At 37.8% G+C, this 17,294-nt stretch overlaps 2 protein-coding genes across 3 annotated transcripts; both read right to left on the minus strand.

Annotated features, from left to right (window-relative positions):
* Nucleotides 1–4,061: 4,061 nt before the first annotated feature.
* On the minus strand, nucleotides 4,062–5,213 carry gcgb (glucagon b; the record flags this gene model as incomplete). Its single annotated transcript, XM_083921432.1, has 3 exons — nucleotides 4,062–4,182; nucleotides 4,337–4,492; nucleotides 5,119–5,213. The coding sequence occupies 3 exons, from the start codon at nucleotides 5,211–5,213 to the stop codon at nucleotides 4,062–4,064; spliced, it is 372 nt and encodes a 123-aa protein (XP_083777558.1).
* A 1,335-nt stretch (nucleotides 5,214–6,548) lies between these two features.
* fap (fibroblast activation protein, alpha) lies at nucleotides 6,549–17,114 on the minus strand. Of its 2 annotated transcripts, XM_083921383.1 has the most exons (27): nucleotides 17,025–17,114; nucleotides 16,832–16,944; nucleotides 16,552–16,636; nucleotides 15,354–15,443; nucleotides 15,143–15,237; nucleotides 14,957–15,031; nucleotides 14,456–14,508; nucleotides 14,294–14,366; nucleotides 13,926–14,046; nucleotides 13,690–13,844; nucleotides 13,484–13,581; nucleotides 13,243–13,372; nucleotides 13,099–13,137; nucleotides 12,914–13,012; nucleotides 12,742–12,812; nucleotides 12,584–12,637; nucleotides 11,060–11,184; nucleotides 10,841–10,891; nucleotides 10,117–10,215; nucleotides 9,414–9,483; nucleotides 9,132–9,326; nucleotides 8,873–8,927; nucleotides 8,676–8,775; nucleotides 7,538–7,596; nucleotides 7,351–7,423; nucleotides 7,114–7,187; nucleotides 6,549–6,897 (listed from the first exon to the last, which is right to left on the minus strand). In XM_083921383.1, the coding sequence occupies exons 2-27, from the start codon at nucleotides 16,832–16,834 to the stop codon at nucleotides 6,796–6,798; spliced, it is 2,244 nt and encodes a 747-aa protein (XP_083777509.1). In that variant the 5' UTR covers nucleotides 16,835–16,944; nucleotides 17,025–17,114; the 3' UTR covers nucleotides 6,549–6,795. The 2 variants fall into 2 exon arrangements, with proteins under 2 accessions (XP_083777509.1, XP_083777508.1); XM_083921382.1 differs by having other exon boundaries at nucleotides 16,832–17,053.
* Nucleotides 17,115–17,294: the final 180 nt, after the last annotated feature.

The raw sequence follows: 17,294 nt of genomic DNA on the forward strand, positions 1-17,294 counted from the left end.
TAGAGAAGAAATACCTGTAACTTAAGGTTTAATGACAATAAGGTCTACACTATGTGTGGGCACTTATCTTAGGTAAATATTTCAAGAGGTCAATGGGGCTACAGTCGTATTTATTTAGATTGTCTGCCATTAGCTCATTGAATCTTGTTTTTGTGAAATGTGTTTATCTGTGACTGTTTAAACTTACAGAACATGTTCTGCATTATGAGAATATTTTCCAAGGTCAGGCACATTCTTTTTTGTTTGTTTTTTTACTCCAATACAAGTAAATATGTCACTATGTGCGTATTTATAAAAATGTTCTCCCTTCATGTGTATTTAATGCACTCAAAAGGTCAGACTGTAAATTAACTACAGTTAGTTTAGTTGTTTATGTTTTTGAATTTTGGATATATGGAACAGTTAGACATTTTGGGGAATATGGGTATTCACTTTCTTGTCAAGAGGTAGGCGGGAAGATAACACTCTCATGTCTGTGAGTATCAGCCGGTTAGCTTAGCTTAGCACAAAGACTGGAAATAGGGGGAAACAGGGTAACAGAAACTGCTTATCAGCACTTTCACATCTGTAGTTATTAAGTTTCTAGATTTAGAGTTTCATGACATATGTTCTAATAATTTATACAATATACTCAGTTTATAATAATAAAACTCTGAAGGGGCAATTGTGCATAATGAGTTATTTACTTTGGATGCATTTTGTAGATGTACTTTTACTTAAGTATTATTTTAAATGCATAAATTGGACTTGTTACGGAGTACTTTTACACACTGATGTTACAACTTTTACTTAAGTAAAGAATCTGGGTATTTCTTCTACCACTGATGGTAACAAGTTGTTTTTAAAAGATAATATACTGTATGCTTAGTTATCTATACTCTGCTCATTATACATCTCTTTTCCTTTTTTAATTCTCACAGTGCACCATAGTACTCGCAGTGTCTCACAACAGCGATGTCCATGATGAGAAATGTAAGATGAAGAAGATGGAGGACAGTGTTGTGAGTCTTTTTCACTCTCCCTCCTGTGTGCTCGTAAACAAACCTGTATTTGACGCTGCAGTGAATCAACCCTTTATGTTTAGCTGTGTTAATAACTGTTGATTCAAGTGAATTTCTGTTTTATCTGGTGTGTCACAAATATTCCACCTCTTCATAAACCAGTGAAACCTACTATTTGTGTTGTCAAAATGCACTTCCTGAAGCTAAGAACTGTGTTGCTCCAATGTTACCTGCCGAAATGTAAACGGTTTGTCTTGCAAAGAGACTTTTCAAGATTTTATTATTTGATCAGTTATTTTTGTTATATACTTTGTATTATGAAATATCATATGTCATATTAGCATTAACCAGGATCCTTTATCTATTCATATACTGGTTCCCTGTGATTCCTTAAGTTATTTATAGATCTTTTAAATATGATGTGAAATTAAATATGAAGCTATAAGAAATATTTTAAAAGCCATTAAGTCATTCTTGACCATAAAAAAACTTTCTGAAAAGCAATATGAAAAGCCTGCAAAAAACACTTTTCTGGTGTTTGTCAATGGGATGGGTCCATTTTCAATCCCATGTAATGGTTGTGACGTTGTGTGATGTGAACCATTGTATTAATGTCACTGATAAAGGGCAATATACTCTTAAGAACCAAATGCAACAGCACTTTCTGTCAGAATGTCAATTCTCTATTCATATGAGAAATTATTTATCTATATTTATTTTGTGGAATAAAATGAATGTTTGCTACAGAGACTTACAGTATTTTGCCTCCTGGTGTCAGTGTATTGCTTAAAAAGCAACTGTAAATGTAATTTTTGCGTTATCTTATAATTTGTTTTAATGTTTGTATAATGTTTTTAGTGACAAATTAAAAAGTTTGATTGTAAAGGCATTTAACCCAGTTCTTGTATACGTTTGAGAATGACAATGAAGTGTAATAGTGGTGTTTAAAAAGCACTAGGGATGGACTTATTTTAAAATACTTAAACACAACTGTATTATGCATATCCTATCAGTGTTATTTTAACTCAATACATTTCTGTGAGCACTCTTTGTCTCGTCATTATCACCGCTCTAGCAATCCTAGTGGTGTGTGCACAAACAATGGAAAGGTGGGTACAAATATAATAAGGGTGCAAAACAAGTAATAAACAATGCATAAATATTGAATGACTCATGGTTCAAAGCATAAATTAATGCAAGATGTATCATAGGTTCCTTTCATGCAGAAATGATCAAGTCACTATGAGTTTACGTGTAGTAGTTCATGTATTAATGATTGTTAATTCATAGTTCCATCAAATTTGAATTGATACACCATCAAAATAGCTGCAATTCAGTCAAATAGAAAAGACCATTTGAGAGCTGTGCATTTGATAAGCCTCTCTCAGAGCAGAACACCACACATGCATTCATGTACTGATAAAGTAACGATGAACACTTCTTTCAACTGTGACAAACCTTCGCTTGTATGCACCAGGGCCTATTGTCACATTTTTTACTCTTGCCTAAATTTCTTATCATCAACACATCTTACAATAGTCATTCTGATGTTAGATGGAAAGCTTAAACCTGGGGTAGGCAGTTGGGCAAATGCGTTCAGGTGAAAACAACACTTCTGCACCTCCGTTTGGCTGTTTTCAGGCTTTGGAAAATTTCACCTGTGACGGGAGACTTTGACCAATCCCAGGTCATTTCAGAGAGAAGAGAGAGAACGTTCCTAATGGTTTAGGACAGAAAGGCAACAGAGACAGCTGCAGTAGGAGGTCTCAAATTCTGGCTTTTTTTTTTTTTTGGTTAGAGCTTGAAGTAGGGATGAGGTCCTAAAATGTTCAAAAATGGTCTTTCAAAAAAGAAAAAAAAGTTAAAGGTATTACATTTAACCTTAGGATTCCTGCATTCACCCTGCTTTCATTGTATCCCTACAGATGACTCATTTGGCTCCAGTATCAGACAAACTGTCAGATAATTAGATAGGCGCACATGCTTGATCACACACACTGCATTGACGTAATACCTGCTGGGGGGATGACTGGATAGAAACATCCACTATCATTGCTGCTAAGCATAAATGCCCAACCCTTGGAGATTTGGCCTGCAAATAGACTGCAGTGGGCAGAGGTCCTTGCAATCAACAGATGGTTTGATGTGCTACGGATGACAGCTTAGAGAGGTGGCACATCCCAAAGCATGTCAAGCTGCTGGCTCATGTGAATCCCTGTTTTGTCTCAGCGCCAGGAGGAACTCAAGGGTGTCGACCCAGTCATTGTTCCCAACGAGACTGAGCTGATTGACGTGATTTCATGTTCCTCCTTGGTGTGCTGTCAGAGCAACAACGGGAGATCATTCTCCAGTGAAGAGCTGACAGTTGAAACACATCATCCTGTTACCTGGAAGAAATCCCATGGCACATTCCTCCCAGGGGAGTGACATGTCTATTGATTTTGGTTCTGCCTCCATAAACAGAAGGATTAATAGAGTATGGGTGGTGCACACTCTCAAAACTTTTACACAATTACTGGGTGAGCAGCTTTTATATTCTCCTTTACCAATCAACTATGAAGAAAAGTTATTTTTGAAATGACCCTGAGATGTCGATTTATGTACGTAAAAGGACACACTAAGATGTAGATCCTTGCCAAGCAATCAAATTTCAAAATCAATTTTTCAAACCTGTAGATTGTACACATTTCTTTATTGAAAACTAAATATGACTTTTATCTGAATAATAAGAAAAGGTATTGAGACTATCTACAGGTGTAATTATCCAAGATGCATTCAGATCAATAATGTGAATGTAACATATTCTTTATGTGAGAAGAAAGAAGGATGAACAAATGAATCATGATGTGAATGCTTCATACAAAGTCGCACAGCATTTATGATTGAGACACATTTCAAACATACTGGGGCATTTCCTTCGACCACTGAAGGCTGACAGAGCTTCTTATGAGGGGGATTTAATAGCATGAGCAAGAAAAAAGGCTAGTACAGATTGTGAAACATATAATAGCACAGAGTCAGTGTGAAATGCTGCATTATTTAGGGAGCTGTCGGTTGAATTTACTCTCTTCTGCCTCGCCCGCTCTTCAGCCAGGTTACAAACTCCTTGGCCGCCTGGTCCTGCAGGTAGGAGCTCACATCGCTGGTGTAGGTGCCGTCTGCGTGGCGTCTAAATAGGCTCCTGAAGAGACAGATTAGATGAGTCACAATATCTATATGTTACTGTGTTTTCTGATTAATCTGCAGTATCAATGCAATTAAAGCCAGACTTTTTGAGGTTTTCTCAATATATATTTAATAAAATGAATGATCTAGCAAGAAAAGGGCACACTCACCCATTTCTTTTTGAGTTCTTTAGCCACTGGACAAAGTCCTGTGCTTTTCTCGTCTCCAGATATTTACTGTAGTCATTGGAAAATGTTCCCTCTGAATGTCTCTTCATGTTTGCAGGCTCAATGGGTTCAGCCAACATGGAGTTCTCAGCAAACAGCCTAGAAATGATAGAGATATAAAAGCTTACGTTGAAACAATCTTATCTCAGACACTCCCCTTCTTGCATATTTAGCTAAAACATAAACATATTCAAATGCCAATACTTGCAAGTTACACTACAAGCAAGACATTAAAAGGCATTTCACACAATTCTCCAGTATAAAAATTAACATGTACTTTCCCCACCTTTTTTGTTCATTAAGAGTTACAATTGACATAACAATAAATTCATTTTACTCTTGTCTATTTTCCTCTTTTCAACAGCTGATTCACGGAGTGCATGCAAAACAGTCTGCTAATGCACATATTATTTTGCCTGTCTAAAGATGAATTAAAACAAAAAGAAATAAAAGATTTAAGATTTTAAAAAAGTGGTAGTTGCTATTCTTTTGCAACATTCAGAGGCATATTCCAAATATATAAAGCATTCAATCATGTTAAAACCTGGTTGTTTGCTTCAAAAGATTTACTGCATTTCACAAAAAAAAAAAAAAATGTTTGCAGCTAAGAATGGTGTCTCTAAATACAGTCATGGTGAGACCATCCTCATCCTGCCGTAAAGGATCTTTAGTAGGAGAGGTTTTTAGGCCAATGGTGAATGAGACAAAGCCAGAACTGATCTTACATGGGGTTACGGTCTGTGTCATGGTCAGGCATCTGCCAGCTGCTTTGGATCATGATGAGGAGCAGGACTCCAGCCAAAGAGTGAGCGCTTGTCATGGTATGAGCTTCTGAAAGATGAGCAGACAGAACATTGTGAGAATATTTCAATACAGCATTACAGAAATAAAAATCTCACGTAGACATTCCGGATGTTTAAAAGAAGGAATATTCTCACCTGTGCTCCTTTCTGTCGATCGTTCTGAGAGGATTGTGAAGTTTGTTGACTGGTGCCCTTTTTCTCTCTGAAGCTGTTTCATGGTCCCCTCTTGATCTGCTCAGTCTTATATAGTGGAGCTGAGGAGTGTTCTCCCAGGTGACTCCCCCGTCACTGAATCCTCAGTTACTCTTAACCCATTAGTCAGCTTCCGTCTCAGCCCACTGAATGTATTTGACTTTGTTTAACAAAAAAAAAAAAATGTGGTAAAAGCTGGTACTTTAGGTGTTGTCGTCAAACATGACCTCTGCCCTGACAAATAGAATAGAACAGCCTTTATAATCATTGAATTGTATACAACGAAATTCAAGTGCAACTCCTTTGGTGCATATGAAGACAATATAGGTACAATTAAAAGCAGCAATATAAAAAACTATTTAAAAACACCTAAACAGTTAAAAGGTGTATAACAAATATATGAATACAAGAATAAATAGCAATGGGAAAAGAATGGGGAACAGAGAGACGCTATTTAAAAGGAAAAAGAGTAGAATGAAAAGGAGTGGTTAAATTTTTGGTATTAATAGTTATGATAAATATAAATATTATGGCAGTTGTAACGATATTGCACATGCAAGAGGATTTCACAATAAAAAAATATTAATAATGATCAATTTCATAGTAAGTAAATACTGACAAATACTGGCACCCATGTTTATTCAAATTACTGTCCCTCAGTATCAAGTTTGAATCACATACAGACAACACTGTATTTAAAACGGTATTCTCTCCACATCACTTGCATGCAAAGTAAGTTTCTAAAATATAAAGCTATGACTTGATGTGACCATTAATTGGGATTAATGACCAAACTTAAACATGTTAGGTGTTTCACGAGAGATACAAAATGTGTCTACCTCAATTCACATTTTAAATAAGTTTGCTTGCAGGGCTTATGAAATAGCTTTGTGGTGTTCTTATCATTTGTCCAATAAAATGTGTAATTTGTGTCTGTGATTTTCAACAGTTTGTGCTTTTTTGTTGATATGTTGTTTTTTGTTATTACTGCTATGAAGGCAGTGATATGTGCGCAGCATTTGAGTTCATGAGGATGTGTGAAGAAATAATTTGGGATAAAAAAAATGCACAAATAATGAAACTGTTATATTTCAAAACTTTGTTTATTCATTAAACCACAACTGCAACACAAATTATAACAACAAATCAATGCAGTGCAATATATCTACCTATAATAACATATTCACATAAAAAACATTTTCAACCATAAATGCATGCAATGTTTCAGATATTTTGACAGAGGTTCCGCATAAAATACAAATGTTCATTTATACGAACAATCCAACATCCATTGCACATAAAAAACAAATGTACAGAGTTTGACCTGACAGAATACCATTAAGACAACATTTTTTTTATCAAAAACTGTGGTAATGTTCACTATAAATGCTGTCACATTCTTCACATCTATTTGGGATTAACGAGGCATTTCTGCAGGAAGTGGCTCATGAGGGTGTATGTATGATGGAAGGCTGATCCTCTGAGAGAGTGGTCCCTGTCAGTGTACCACTGAAATTAACGACAAACACAGATTAGTGCATATTCTCAAAGGCTAAAATTATGAATTCCATGTAAAAATATCAAATTAAACATATTTTAAATCGTACATGTTTTAGACTATATTTTAGACTCACCCCACCCCACCCCCGTCCCCCATTTGAAACGTTCATTAAACCAACACCATCAGGGCCAATAATAGTTCCACTTCCATCAGCCAATATTTACCATCGCCTCAAAGTCCACTTGCTCATCCACCAGAGCTTTGGAGATCTGTGCTGCCTGCTGGAAATGGACATTGTCTACAGGAAAGACAGTGCTTTCAGTACGTGACTGAACATCAAAGCTCAAGGCAAATTGGGTCTATGTGTGCAAGGCTTTTACTGGGAAACCTGGTACACTGTTGAGAAATAGGGCAACTGCATGCTGAGAAATTGAAAAAAAGAGTATTTGGATGAAACATACCATCTGCTGTGCCATGAACCAATAGATAGTCTACTGATTTGAAGTTCTTTGCTCTGGCAGTCACTGTGGAATTCTGGTAAATACAAATAGAAATGTCTCTGTTAATAACATACTTTATGTTTTAAGTCAGAATTGTGCTGAAGTTGGAAAAGATTATTGTAATGGAGCAGGCTTGGGTGATATTTACTTTGTAAGAGTCTGAATTCTCTGTGGGCTTGCCCATGTAGCGTTCAGTGTACACTACATCTGCAAAAGAAAACTCAGTTAAGACTGCAGTTTTACAGTACACACTGTACATATTACATTTATTCAACAGAAGGAACAATGTTTCATGAGAGTTTACTAGATTCAAATAGAGATTTGAATCCTGAAAGAGACCTCCACCGACTGTACACATCAAAGTCTGATGAGGCTTCTAGAAAGGGAGAATATTTTGTGACTTCAGAGGGAACTCCGCAAATTTTGATAAACTGCCTCGAGTGATATTACTTTGTCACTTCGCTCCTCATTTCTGCTTGAGGCAAGAGGCTCAGGGCTACATGCAGTAGTGAAACACAACCGAACCTCCGACCAAACTGTCAGTGGTTGTGTTGCCTTGTGGGTAACGTAGGCTCTTTGGCAACGAAGAAGAACGCTGCATCAATTTTTGATACTTTGTACCTTAAGTGTTTTTTTGTGAGTTGAATGATGTGTAGTTGTCCTAGAAGTGCAAATGCTAAATTGGTGGAGTACTCTTTTAAGTGCACTGTGGAAATTACATCAAAGGAGGAATATATTTCTCTCAGATTCGTGCTGGGTCCCAAATTGCCCACTTCCACCCTCAAGAAAGTAAGTGCGTTCATGCCGGAAGTCGGTAAAATGAGTACTGCATTAATCAGGTCGCACGCTCATAAATGGCCAAAACGTTGGGGGGGATCAATGGACACTCAACATCCTCAATCGCTGCCCTTTTGTCTACGTAGCGGAAGAGGCGGGACCTAATTCAAACTGGAAAATGGTTAAACAACAGAGCAACGGAACAGCAACAACAACGGTTAACATGGATTCACTGTATAAATGCAAAAAAAAGATCTCAAGGATTTTGGCAGTGTGCTGAGTCAGAAGAGTTGTTGGGAAAGCTTTTGGAAAAATAAGCAGAAGAAGAAATATGATCGTCATTTCCGGTAAGTGCAGGGCGGCAATTTGAGACAGAGCTTACTGGGGGAATTGGAATTGAGTGAACTGATCATGTCAGTACATAGGGCACACAGTGCACAGATGTCAGTACACTCACTGCAGTGCACGATCTGGGACACTAACATACTATAGTATGTATTTGCACCAACCATAATATTCCCACTTGGCTACTGGGGCAACAGCTATTCCACACTTGAAGAGCCCAGTTCCAGCACCCAAGGCCATTGAGGTGACGTAGCCACCGTATGACTGAAGGTGAGAAGAGACTGGAATTTAGTGAATGTAAAAACATTGAATAACAAGATAAATATAAAAGAAATACAAAGAAATACAAAGTGTGACTTACCCAGCCCCAAATTGCTATTCTGTCTTTGTCAATAAAACCCATGTCAATGAATTTCCTACAACACACAAAACATTTATTAGCTAACAAAAACAATGGGCCTGTATCTCCACTAAACCTGACATTTACCTTTATTTGAAACTTTCATGTACTCTATGACATATCTTTGCTTATCATACAGAGGAGTAAAGCCAACACATGAGATCACTTTGCAGTGCATGTGATATAACATGAGGTGATCGAATGCTCAGACGCACTTTACCTCACAGCTGTTATTTGATCCTCCACTTCGAACGTCCCAAGGCGCTCGTAGATGGCATGCAATATTTCATCGCCTTGGTAACCACTTCCCCTTCCGTCAAAGCTGGCGACGATGATGCCGTGTGAACTGGAGAGGTACGTGCCCCAGTTCAGCTTAAAACGATAGTCCACCTCCTGACTACAGGGGCCAGCATACCTGCACAGGTAAGGAAGGGCGTACGTCAGCGAGTGTCAACGAGTGCTCACTGAATTAGATTAGGATTTAGGAGCGTTGTTAACTTACACATCAATAAGAAGAGGATATTTTCTAGACTTCTTGAAATTTGGTGGTAGCATCATTTCATACCAAAGATCTGGTGGAAAACAAGTAAAAAAGGACAAATTAATTTTTACAGTGTGTAGGTTTCTATCCATCCAATATCCAATAAATATGATTGCTTCTGTTCTGAAATGTCATATCATAAAATTAAGACTAAATACCTCATTACTAATCCATTACTTGTAAACAGTAAAACCTCATTTGAAGCTCCCATCATGATGAAATGTATCTAAATTAAAAAGTTCCCCCTCTACTCAGAAATGTGTTTTTATTATTGCTCCTTCACTTGATGTTTGACCCTCACTGTGCAGAATGAGGTAAATGTACAGTTTGACACTAGAAGACTGTTTTCACATTCATCTGCGGAAGAGGTAATGTGTCTCAGTTCTCACCTTAAATCTAAGTTACAGACGTGTCCGTACAAGCAGGTTTTTATGACATCACAACTGTGATGTGGAAAATTGAAACCTCCAGTCTACAAACACTGAGTAGACTTTACTGTGAAGTAAGAGACATTTTGTGTCCAGTAGTTTTATATAAAAAAATACTTGCATATTCATTGAATTTGTTTTTTTTTTCAATAAGGAAATTAGTTTTTCTTTGTGTATTATCTTAAATGTCCTCACACACACTGGAAATGATTTAAACATGTACTGTATTATCTCACCATATCCTGCAACCTTCAGTGTGCCATACTGCATTGTTGGCATTTGGAATTCTGACAGAATATTTTCCAGTTCCTTGTTCTCTTCAAGAACGGAGAGCTCTGAAAAAAGATAATTGAATGACAACTATTGTGTCACTGGAAATTACTGACACCACAAACTGTTTTGAACCTTTAAGAACTCTCCACTCTCTGATCCAACCTGATGAGAATCAGTGTGGAAACTACAGAGCAGATATCACCATAATTATTGCAATTAATTTGACTTATTACGCAGCTTTGTTGAGTACTCAATTCTGACTGGTCAATTGTGGCATTCTACAGTCTGTTATTTCTGAATAGCAGCAGTTCTGATCATAGACTCTGAAGTACCATTTTAGTAAAAGACAGTATTTTTTGTCAAATTATTGATTTCTTTTGTAGGAAGCCATGCAATAAGCGAGATAATGTAGTCTAAGCTTCCGGGGTTCAATTTGCTCTATATTATCACTTGCATAACTGACACTGATGGTTGCATCCGGCATGAAGAACTTAATTTTTTGGTTACACTACAAGAACAATTGGTGTACAATTAATGCCAGTAGGAGCAGAACTGTGTTTCTTTTAATGAAAATAATAATACATCTATTTGTACGCCACATACAGTGAAATTATAATATGAATACACTGTGAAATGGTGCAAATGAAACAATGGGCTTGGGGTGTATATACGTATAAGTACACGGACCTGCACCTGAGCCCCTGTTGTCCATGAGTGCGTAGAGGGGGAACCCAGGTCCTGTTTAAAAAAAAAAAATAGAAAACGCACACAGCTGATTACATCAAGTCTTCTGTAGGATTCTAAGTTCCAATTGTTGTTCACAGATGCTCCCCACCGCAGATAACCCTCGACACATCGACCATGAATGAGTTATTGCTTAAGAGGAAATGTGTACGGATAACTGACCGTAGCAGTCCATTCGGTAGAAAGAGGCATCAAAGCTGAAGTAAGCAGAGTTGTACTGACACCTGTCCTTACGCAGCTCGCAGGTGAGACACTGAGGAGCAGAATGGCTGCTTCCAATCAGAACCCTGATAAACAAACAACTCCCCTCAGTTATTGAATTCAAACTTTATTTCATACTCACAAGAAGGTCCGCGGCACAAAAACAACAAAGATATCAAGACATACAATATAATGAGGGCGTTCATAGTGAATTATTATGCATTCATAATGCTTCATGATTATACTCATAAACACACATAATGCTTTCTGATGCACTATATCAACAGTCATTAAACATCATAGATGTGTCATAATGATGTGCACAAGTTCAAGTGTGTTGTGGATGCTCTTGACTAGTTATACAGTAAAGGGTTGACTATGTTTTATAACTACTCAAAATCACACATACACACCTTAACAATCAACTGTGATTATGACAGCTACGATTCATAGTATGCTATAATAGCCCATTTATTATTATAAATGATTATAGTATGTGGTAAGTACAGTGAAGCACATATTGATGCATCTATAATAATGTATACGTGGAGTTGTTCCAGGCACATCCAGCTGTGAGGAGGCCTGGGGGAAGACTCAGGACCAGGTGGAGAGATTATATCTCCACACTGGCCTGGGAAATCCTTGGGATCCCCCAGTTGGAGCTGGTTAATGTGGCCCGGGAAAGGCCCCCTGCTAGAGCTACTGCCCCTGCGACCCGACCCCAGATAAGCGGTTGAAGAAGAGATGAGATGAGATGGTGGTAAGTAAAGTGTAATGCATTTTCATGCATTTTCAATAATATATTCTGCATCATAAGTGATCGCAATGTAAGATGACAAAATGTTATAATACTGATACTTAATTAACTATTATAGCCTGCTATGAATCCTTACTACAGTTGGTTGTTGAGGTGTAAATAAGTGAGTATAAGTAGTCATAATGTATTATACAGTAAGCCTAATGTACGTCTCTATCTGCCCTGTGATGGACTGGCGTCCTGTCCAGGGTGCACCCCGCCTCGCGCCCGATGTCAGCTGGGATCGGCTCCAGCACCCCCGCGACCCCGACCCCGGGATAAGCGGTTGAAGATGAATGAATGAATGAATGATACTGTATATAATAACTATAATAATAATAATAATTATAAGTATTAAAGATTTGTTGCTGCTCATGGGGGAATTGTTGGCTCTATGTCAATCATGAATAAGTCATTGTGGTCTTGACCTACTCTACCTGTCTTGAGATAACTGCACTATAAATAGAATTTAATTGAATAAGTCAAACTGTAGTTCATAACTAGTCAAGAGCATCCATAAGATACTTGAACAGATATGAAAACCTATAATGTTTTATGACAGTAGATATAGTGAATCAGAAAGCCCTTTGTGTTTTTAGTATGTGTTTATGAGTGTAGTCTCGAATGCATTATAATTCACTATGAATGCCCTCACAACACACTATAGATGTGGTAGAAGAATTCCTTACTTGTAAAGATTTCTCTTCACAGGTATTCCTTGGTACTCATTACTCACAAAATATCTGCAGAAAAGAAATGTACAAAAGTCAAATTTAAATGTCTTTACTTTCTAATGTTCTTTTAGGTTGATGTAGTTTTGCCAGAAATATACAGCATCATCACTCACATGGCATCTTTTGTTAATTTGGATATGTAGATGACTTCCCACTTCCCAGAGGTAATGGGTGTTGCTTTGCCCTTCACAAGATGAGTGAATATTGTATAAGACTCAACCCCAAAGACGTGATGAAAGCTACTGGACAGTATATTTTGCATAAATATTATTGACATTTACTTACATCTTTTACATAATGAATATGTTTGTAGCCATGAGTGTCACTCATCACTTTGTAGAAACTGAGTTTATCATCAGCAAAGAAAAGAGGTAAGGGAACATACTGAAAAAAAAGATGATGTTTCATAGTCTTACAACAAACCAATACATTTACGCAAAATCAACGGCGGTTACTTTTTGTAAACTTACATGGCCGACCCATCCTGTCTTGCTTGTTTGCTCAAATTTCTACAGAGAGCAGATACATTGATTGCGGTTGATTAGCATTTCCACACATGACCATGAAGTCAACACATTGGTCGTGATCCAGAGAAATAGAAAAGTGACACGTACCTGTTTTTCTTGCCAGCTGCTCCCATCGAAGTCATAGATCTGTACAACCACGTAATTCTGTTTTCTTGTGACCCACTGCACAGCGACGCGTTCGTCTGTAACCCAGGTCACTGAGCACAACATGTGATCGCTGAGCAAAGGCAACAGGAAGTGACAAGGTAAGGCAGACCGTGAGGAAATTGCATTTGCGTCTGTTTTCATTGCAGTTTGATTTTAGTAAAAAAAAGAATACACAACCAACCCAGAAGCAACGAACGAGGGGGCGACCACCTGTGTGCGGCGGGATGGATTTGAGGTATCAACCACAAAGAGTTTCACCTTGGTAAGGGAAGATCCTGCCTGCATCAAACATGTTGGAATTAATATATATCATGAGAGACTACCCAAATAATGTGTACTAAAAATAAATATTGACTACCAGAACAGAATATTGCATTCAAATCCCACCTTTGGGTATGGAACAGACACTGTTTCAGGATACTGCTCAGCTCCATACCACGAGAACTCCACTTTGTGAACTTCTGTATCATTAAACTCTGCATAAGCCAAGAATCGTCCGGTCGATGACCACCATATTGCCCCGTTTGATGCAAACACTTCCTCTGAAATTGTTGGGAGAAAAAAAATGAATCTGTAACCATTTTCCATATAGAGACACGTGAGAAAAGATGAATGTCACTTACCCTCATATACCCAGTCAGGGATACCATTAAGGATCTCATTCTCTTTCCCATTGTAGGTCACTTGAACAGTTTCAGCAGTGACATTGGATTTGAAGAAAACGTTGAACTCTGAGACGTAAGCCTGCAAAACAGTAGTTATAGTTTTCGATGATTTTAATGATTCAAAATATGGTACAAAGCTGTACTCATTCATAACTTTACTTCATCAAATACACTTTGATGCACAACCTGATATTTATTTGGAGTCCCATATTGCCTCATATCCCAAGGCAACATATTTTAAAGCAAGTGATGTTGACACAGCTATAATATTGTTCATTTCAACTGAATGTGACTTGACGCTAAATGATAACACGGTGTAAACTCACATATTTGTTGCCTTTTGGGGCAAAGGCAAAGTACTGCACAGTGGTGGGAAGATTCCCAGGCATAACAAAGGTTCTGGAAAGAAATATGAAGATAATTTAGTCTAATGTGCCTATCTATAATATAAATGATACACTGTATCACAGTAAAACACAGCAACTTACGAATTCTCCCTGTCATAGATGGAGTAGGAGGCTGTGAATGAATGTCTCCATTTCTGTCGTAGTGCAAACATACATTAAAACTTGTTCTCGGATTTTTGCTAGCAGTTTATTATGATGATCAAACTTAAAGATCCCATATTGTGAAAAGTGAGATTTCATTGTGAAAAGTGAGATTTCATTGTCTTTTTTATTTTCAGAAAGCAGGTCAAGGTGCTATATTACTGTAATACCATGACAGTATCAAAACGCTCCAAAAAATTCACACAACTCTGCCTTTAAACAAGCCATCAGAACCTACTGTTGTGATGTCACAATTATACTAAATGGTGAATACAGACAATATAAGAAAAATAATGTGTTTTTTGAACATTAACACGTAAACATGTTCTGGTAAAAACCAAGAATACAAGTATGAACCTGAAAAGGAACGTAATATGGGACCTTTAAGATGACATTTACAGAGGACCTCTTGTAAAACCTTGTACAATGGGAGTTTCTCACCTTTGTGAAATTGCTTTCAAAAGCGACGTATTTATAATCACCTGACAGCATGTAATCTTGGGCGTCTACTTTATCCTACAATAAAAAATTATTATGGAGATAGTAGTATAAATTATAAGTGTATTCAGCATAAGCATTGTGTTTTATGTTACACAATGTTCATATTTGAAAATGTAAGTATATTACAAAGGTTGAATTGCTCAAATATAGTGACTCCGCATTTGTTTCAGCATTGTGGAGGAAGACATTCCCATCCGTTGTTTTATGTAGATACTCCTTGTCTGCAGATATAAAGAACAATAAATACACTTGTTGAAAGATGTATACACATGGAACTGCATACAGTATCTTGCCCAGAAAAAATAACCTGTAAAAGTGATATAATGGGTGGTGATACCTGATATCCAATACAAATTGTAGGCTCTCCACCTAATGGTGTTGTTGAAGTAATCTTCGATTGTGAATGGCCTTTTGGCACCTTCAGAATCTGAAAGTATGCACATGCTGAATTAGGGTTTGTTGCCTACAGGAATTCAGTGCTGGAAGAAGTACTCAGATATCTTTAATCCAGTAAAAGTAGCAGTACTGCCAAAATATTTCAAACTCATACATCAAAATACACTTACAGTACCAAGGGTAAATGTAATTGTTATGCACAAAAGCAGTTTCCAAAATTATATATATAACATCACCGGACTATAATTATTGATGGATTAATGTGCACATCACTTTAATGTTGCAGCTGGTAAAGATTGAGCCAATTTAAATTATACTCCTTGGTATCGTAACCTAAAGCACCAAAATGCATTAGTTGATATTTTGTAATAATAATAATCTCAAACTGGAAAATAAAAAGTAACATACGTTTTTAAATAAATGTATTTCAATAAAAAGTACCATATGCTATTTGCAAAATGCAGCCTTGTGGAGTAGAATTAAAAGCAGGAGGCTATAGAAACAATAAATAAAAGTAACATAAAAAAGGGAAATACTCAAGTAAAGGCAAAAAATGTAGCCTACTAAGGTTAAGTAAATGAACTTAGTTGCACCACTGCAAAAATCTAAACATGAAAACACTCCGTCTGTGCGTCACGCGGTGGCGCTGTAACTTCCAAGAGCCGCTCATCCATCCCATCATCTTTGTTTACACACGTTTTCACAAACGGAGACATGAGAAACACACACATTTAGACAGGGAACAAGGTAAACTCACTGCAACGAATCAATGAAGCGCAAAAATAGTTTGTAGTTTCATTAAGTGATTTCATTTAGCACAAGTTGACACACACACACACACACACACACACACACACACACACACACACACACACACACACACACACACACACACACGCACAGAGAGAGAGAGAGAGAGAGAGAGAGAGAGACACACACACACGCACGCACACACACACACACACACACACGCACAGAGAGAGAGAGAAAGAGAGAGACACACACACGCACGCACACACACACACACACAAAGAGAGAGAGAGAGAGAGAGAGAGAGAGAAAGCGAGAGAGACACAGTCACACACACACGCACACACACACGCATACACACACACACACAGGCCTGAGCGTTGACTTACTGCCGAGATAAACCGCTGTGATCGTTATTAACGTGATGACGGCAGCCGCCCCCACCGCCCCCCACAGCACCTTCCTGCTGCAGCCCTGTGGAAGGTACCACAAAAGTTGTAAAAACATCCTCCTCTTGAAATCCAACACAAGCTGACGCTGCATGTCCACGTCTTATACTAGCCCAGCAGTGAGCTGCACTGTCCACAGTAAGTCATTTACATTCACTGATGTTTTATTTGCATTTTACATCATTTTCTCACTTTTTAAGCTGATGAATCGATTACTGACCATGATGGTGATGATGAAGAAGTCGTCGTGAATCTCTCAGTCTTCAATAATCCTTTAAGATCGATGACGTGAAGTTTAAAGTGTCTTTTTGGACATGCAGCCTGGCTGACATACTCACAGCAAAAGCAAAAAAAAACGTAACAATGGCTTTAAACTAATTATGGCAACATGAGAAAACTCAGCTCCGTCCTACTTTTAGTTGAAGCGGCTTCTCACACTCCCCGCTGCTCTCCTGAAAGGAGTCCGGCACCAGACAGAGATGCCTCCCTGAAGTCTGCAGCAGCGCACAAATTTCCAAGAGCGCACAACTTGCTGGTATTAAGGAAGTGGCTTTTTCACCGAGGGAGCAACACGTTCCCTCAAACAAATGTGAGAAAGCAGGAGTCGGCTAGTGCTAGAAATATTTTACAGTTGTGATGATGGTGATAATAATAATTAGTTGGACAAGTAGGTTAGGTTATTT

This window comes from Echiichthys vipera, assembly GCF_963691815.1.
Source record: "Echiichthys vipera genome assembly, chromosome: 10".
NCBI lineage: Eukaryota > Metazoa > Chordata > Actinopteri > Perciformes > Trachinidae > Echiichthys > Echiichthys vipera.

What these genes read in the sequence shown, in the direction of transcription:
- fap (XM_083921383.1), bottom strand. An exon ending in CCCTGACTGGGTATATGAGG is followed by an intron (nt 13,845 to 13,925) that starts GTAAGTGACATT and finishes CAACAATTTCAG; the next exon opens with AGGAAGTGTTTGCATCAAAC. An exon ending in AGAATTCAGACTCTTACAAA is followed by an intron (nt 7,424 to 7,537) that starts GTAAATATCACC and finishes TGTATTTACCAG; the next exon opens with AATTCCACAGTGACTGCCAG.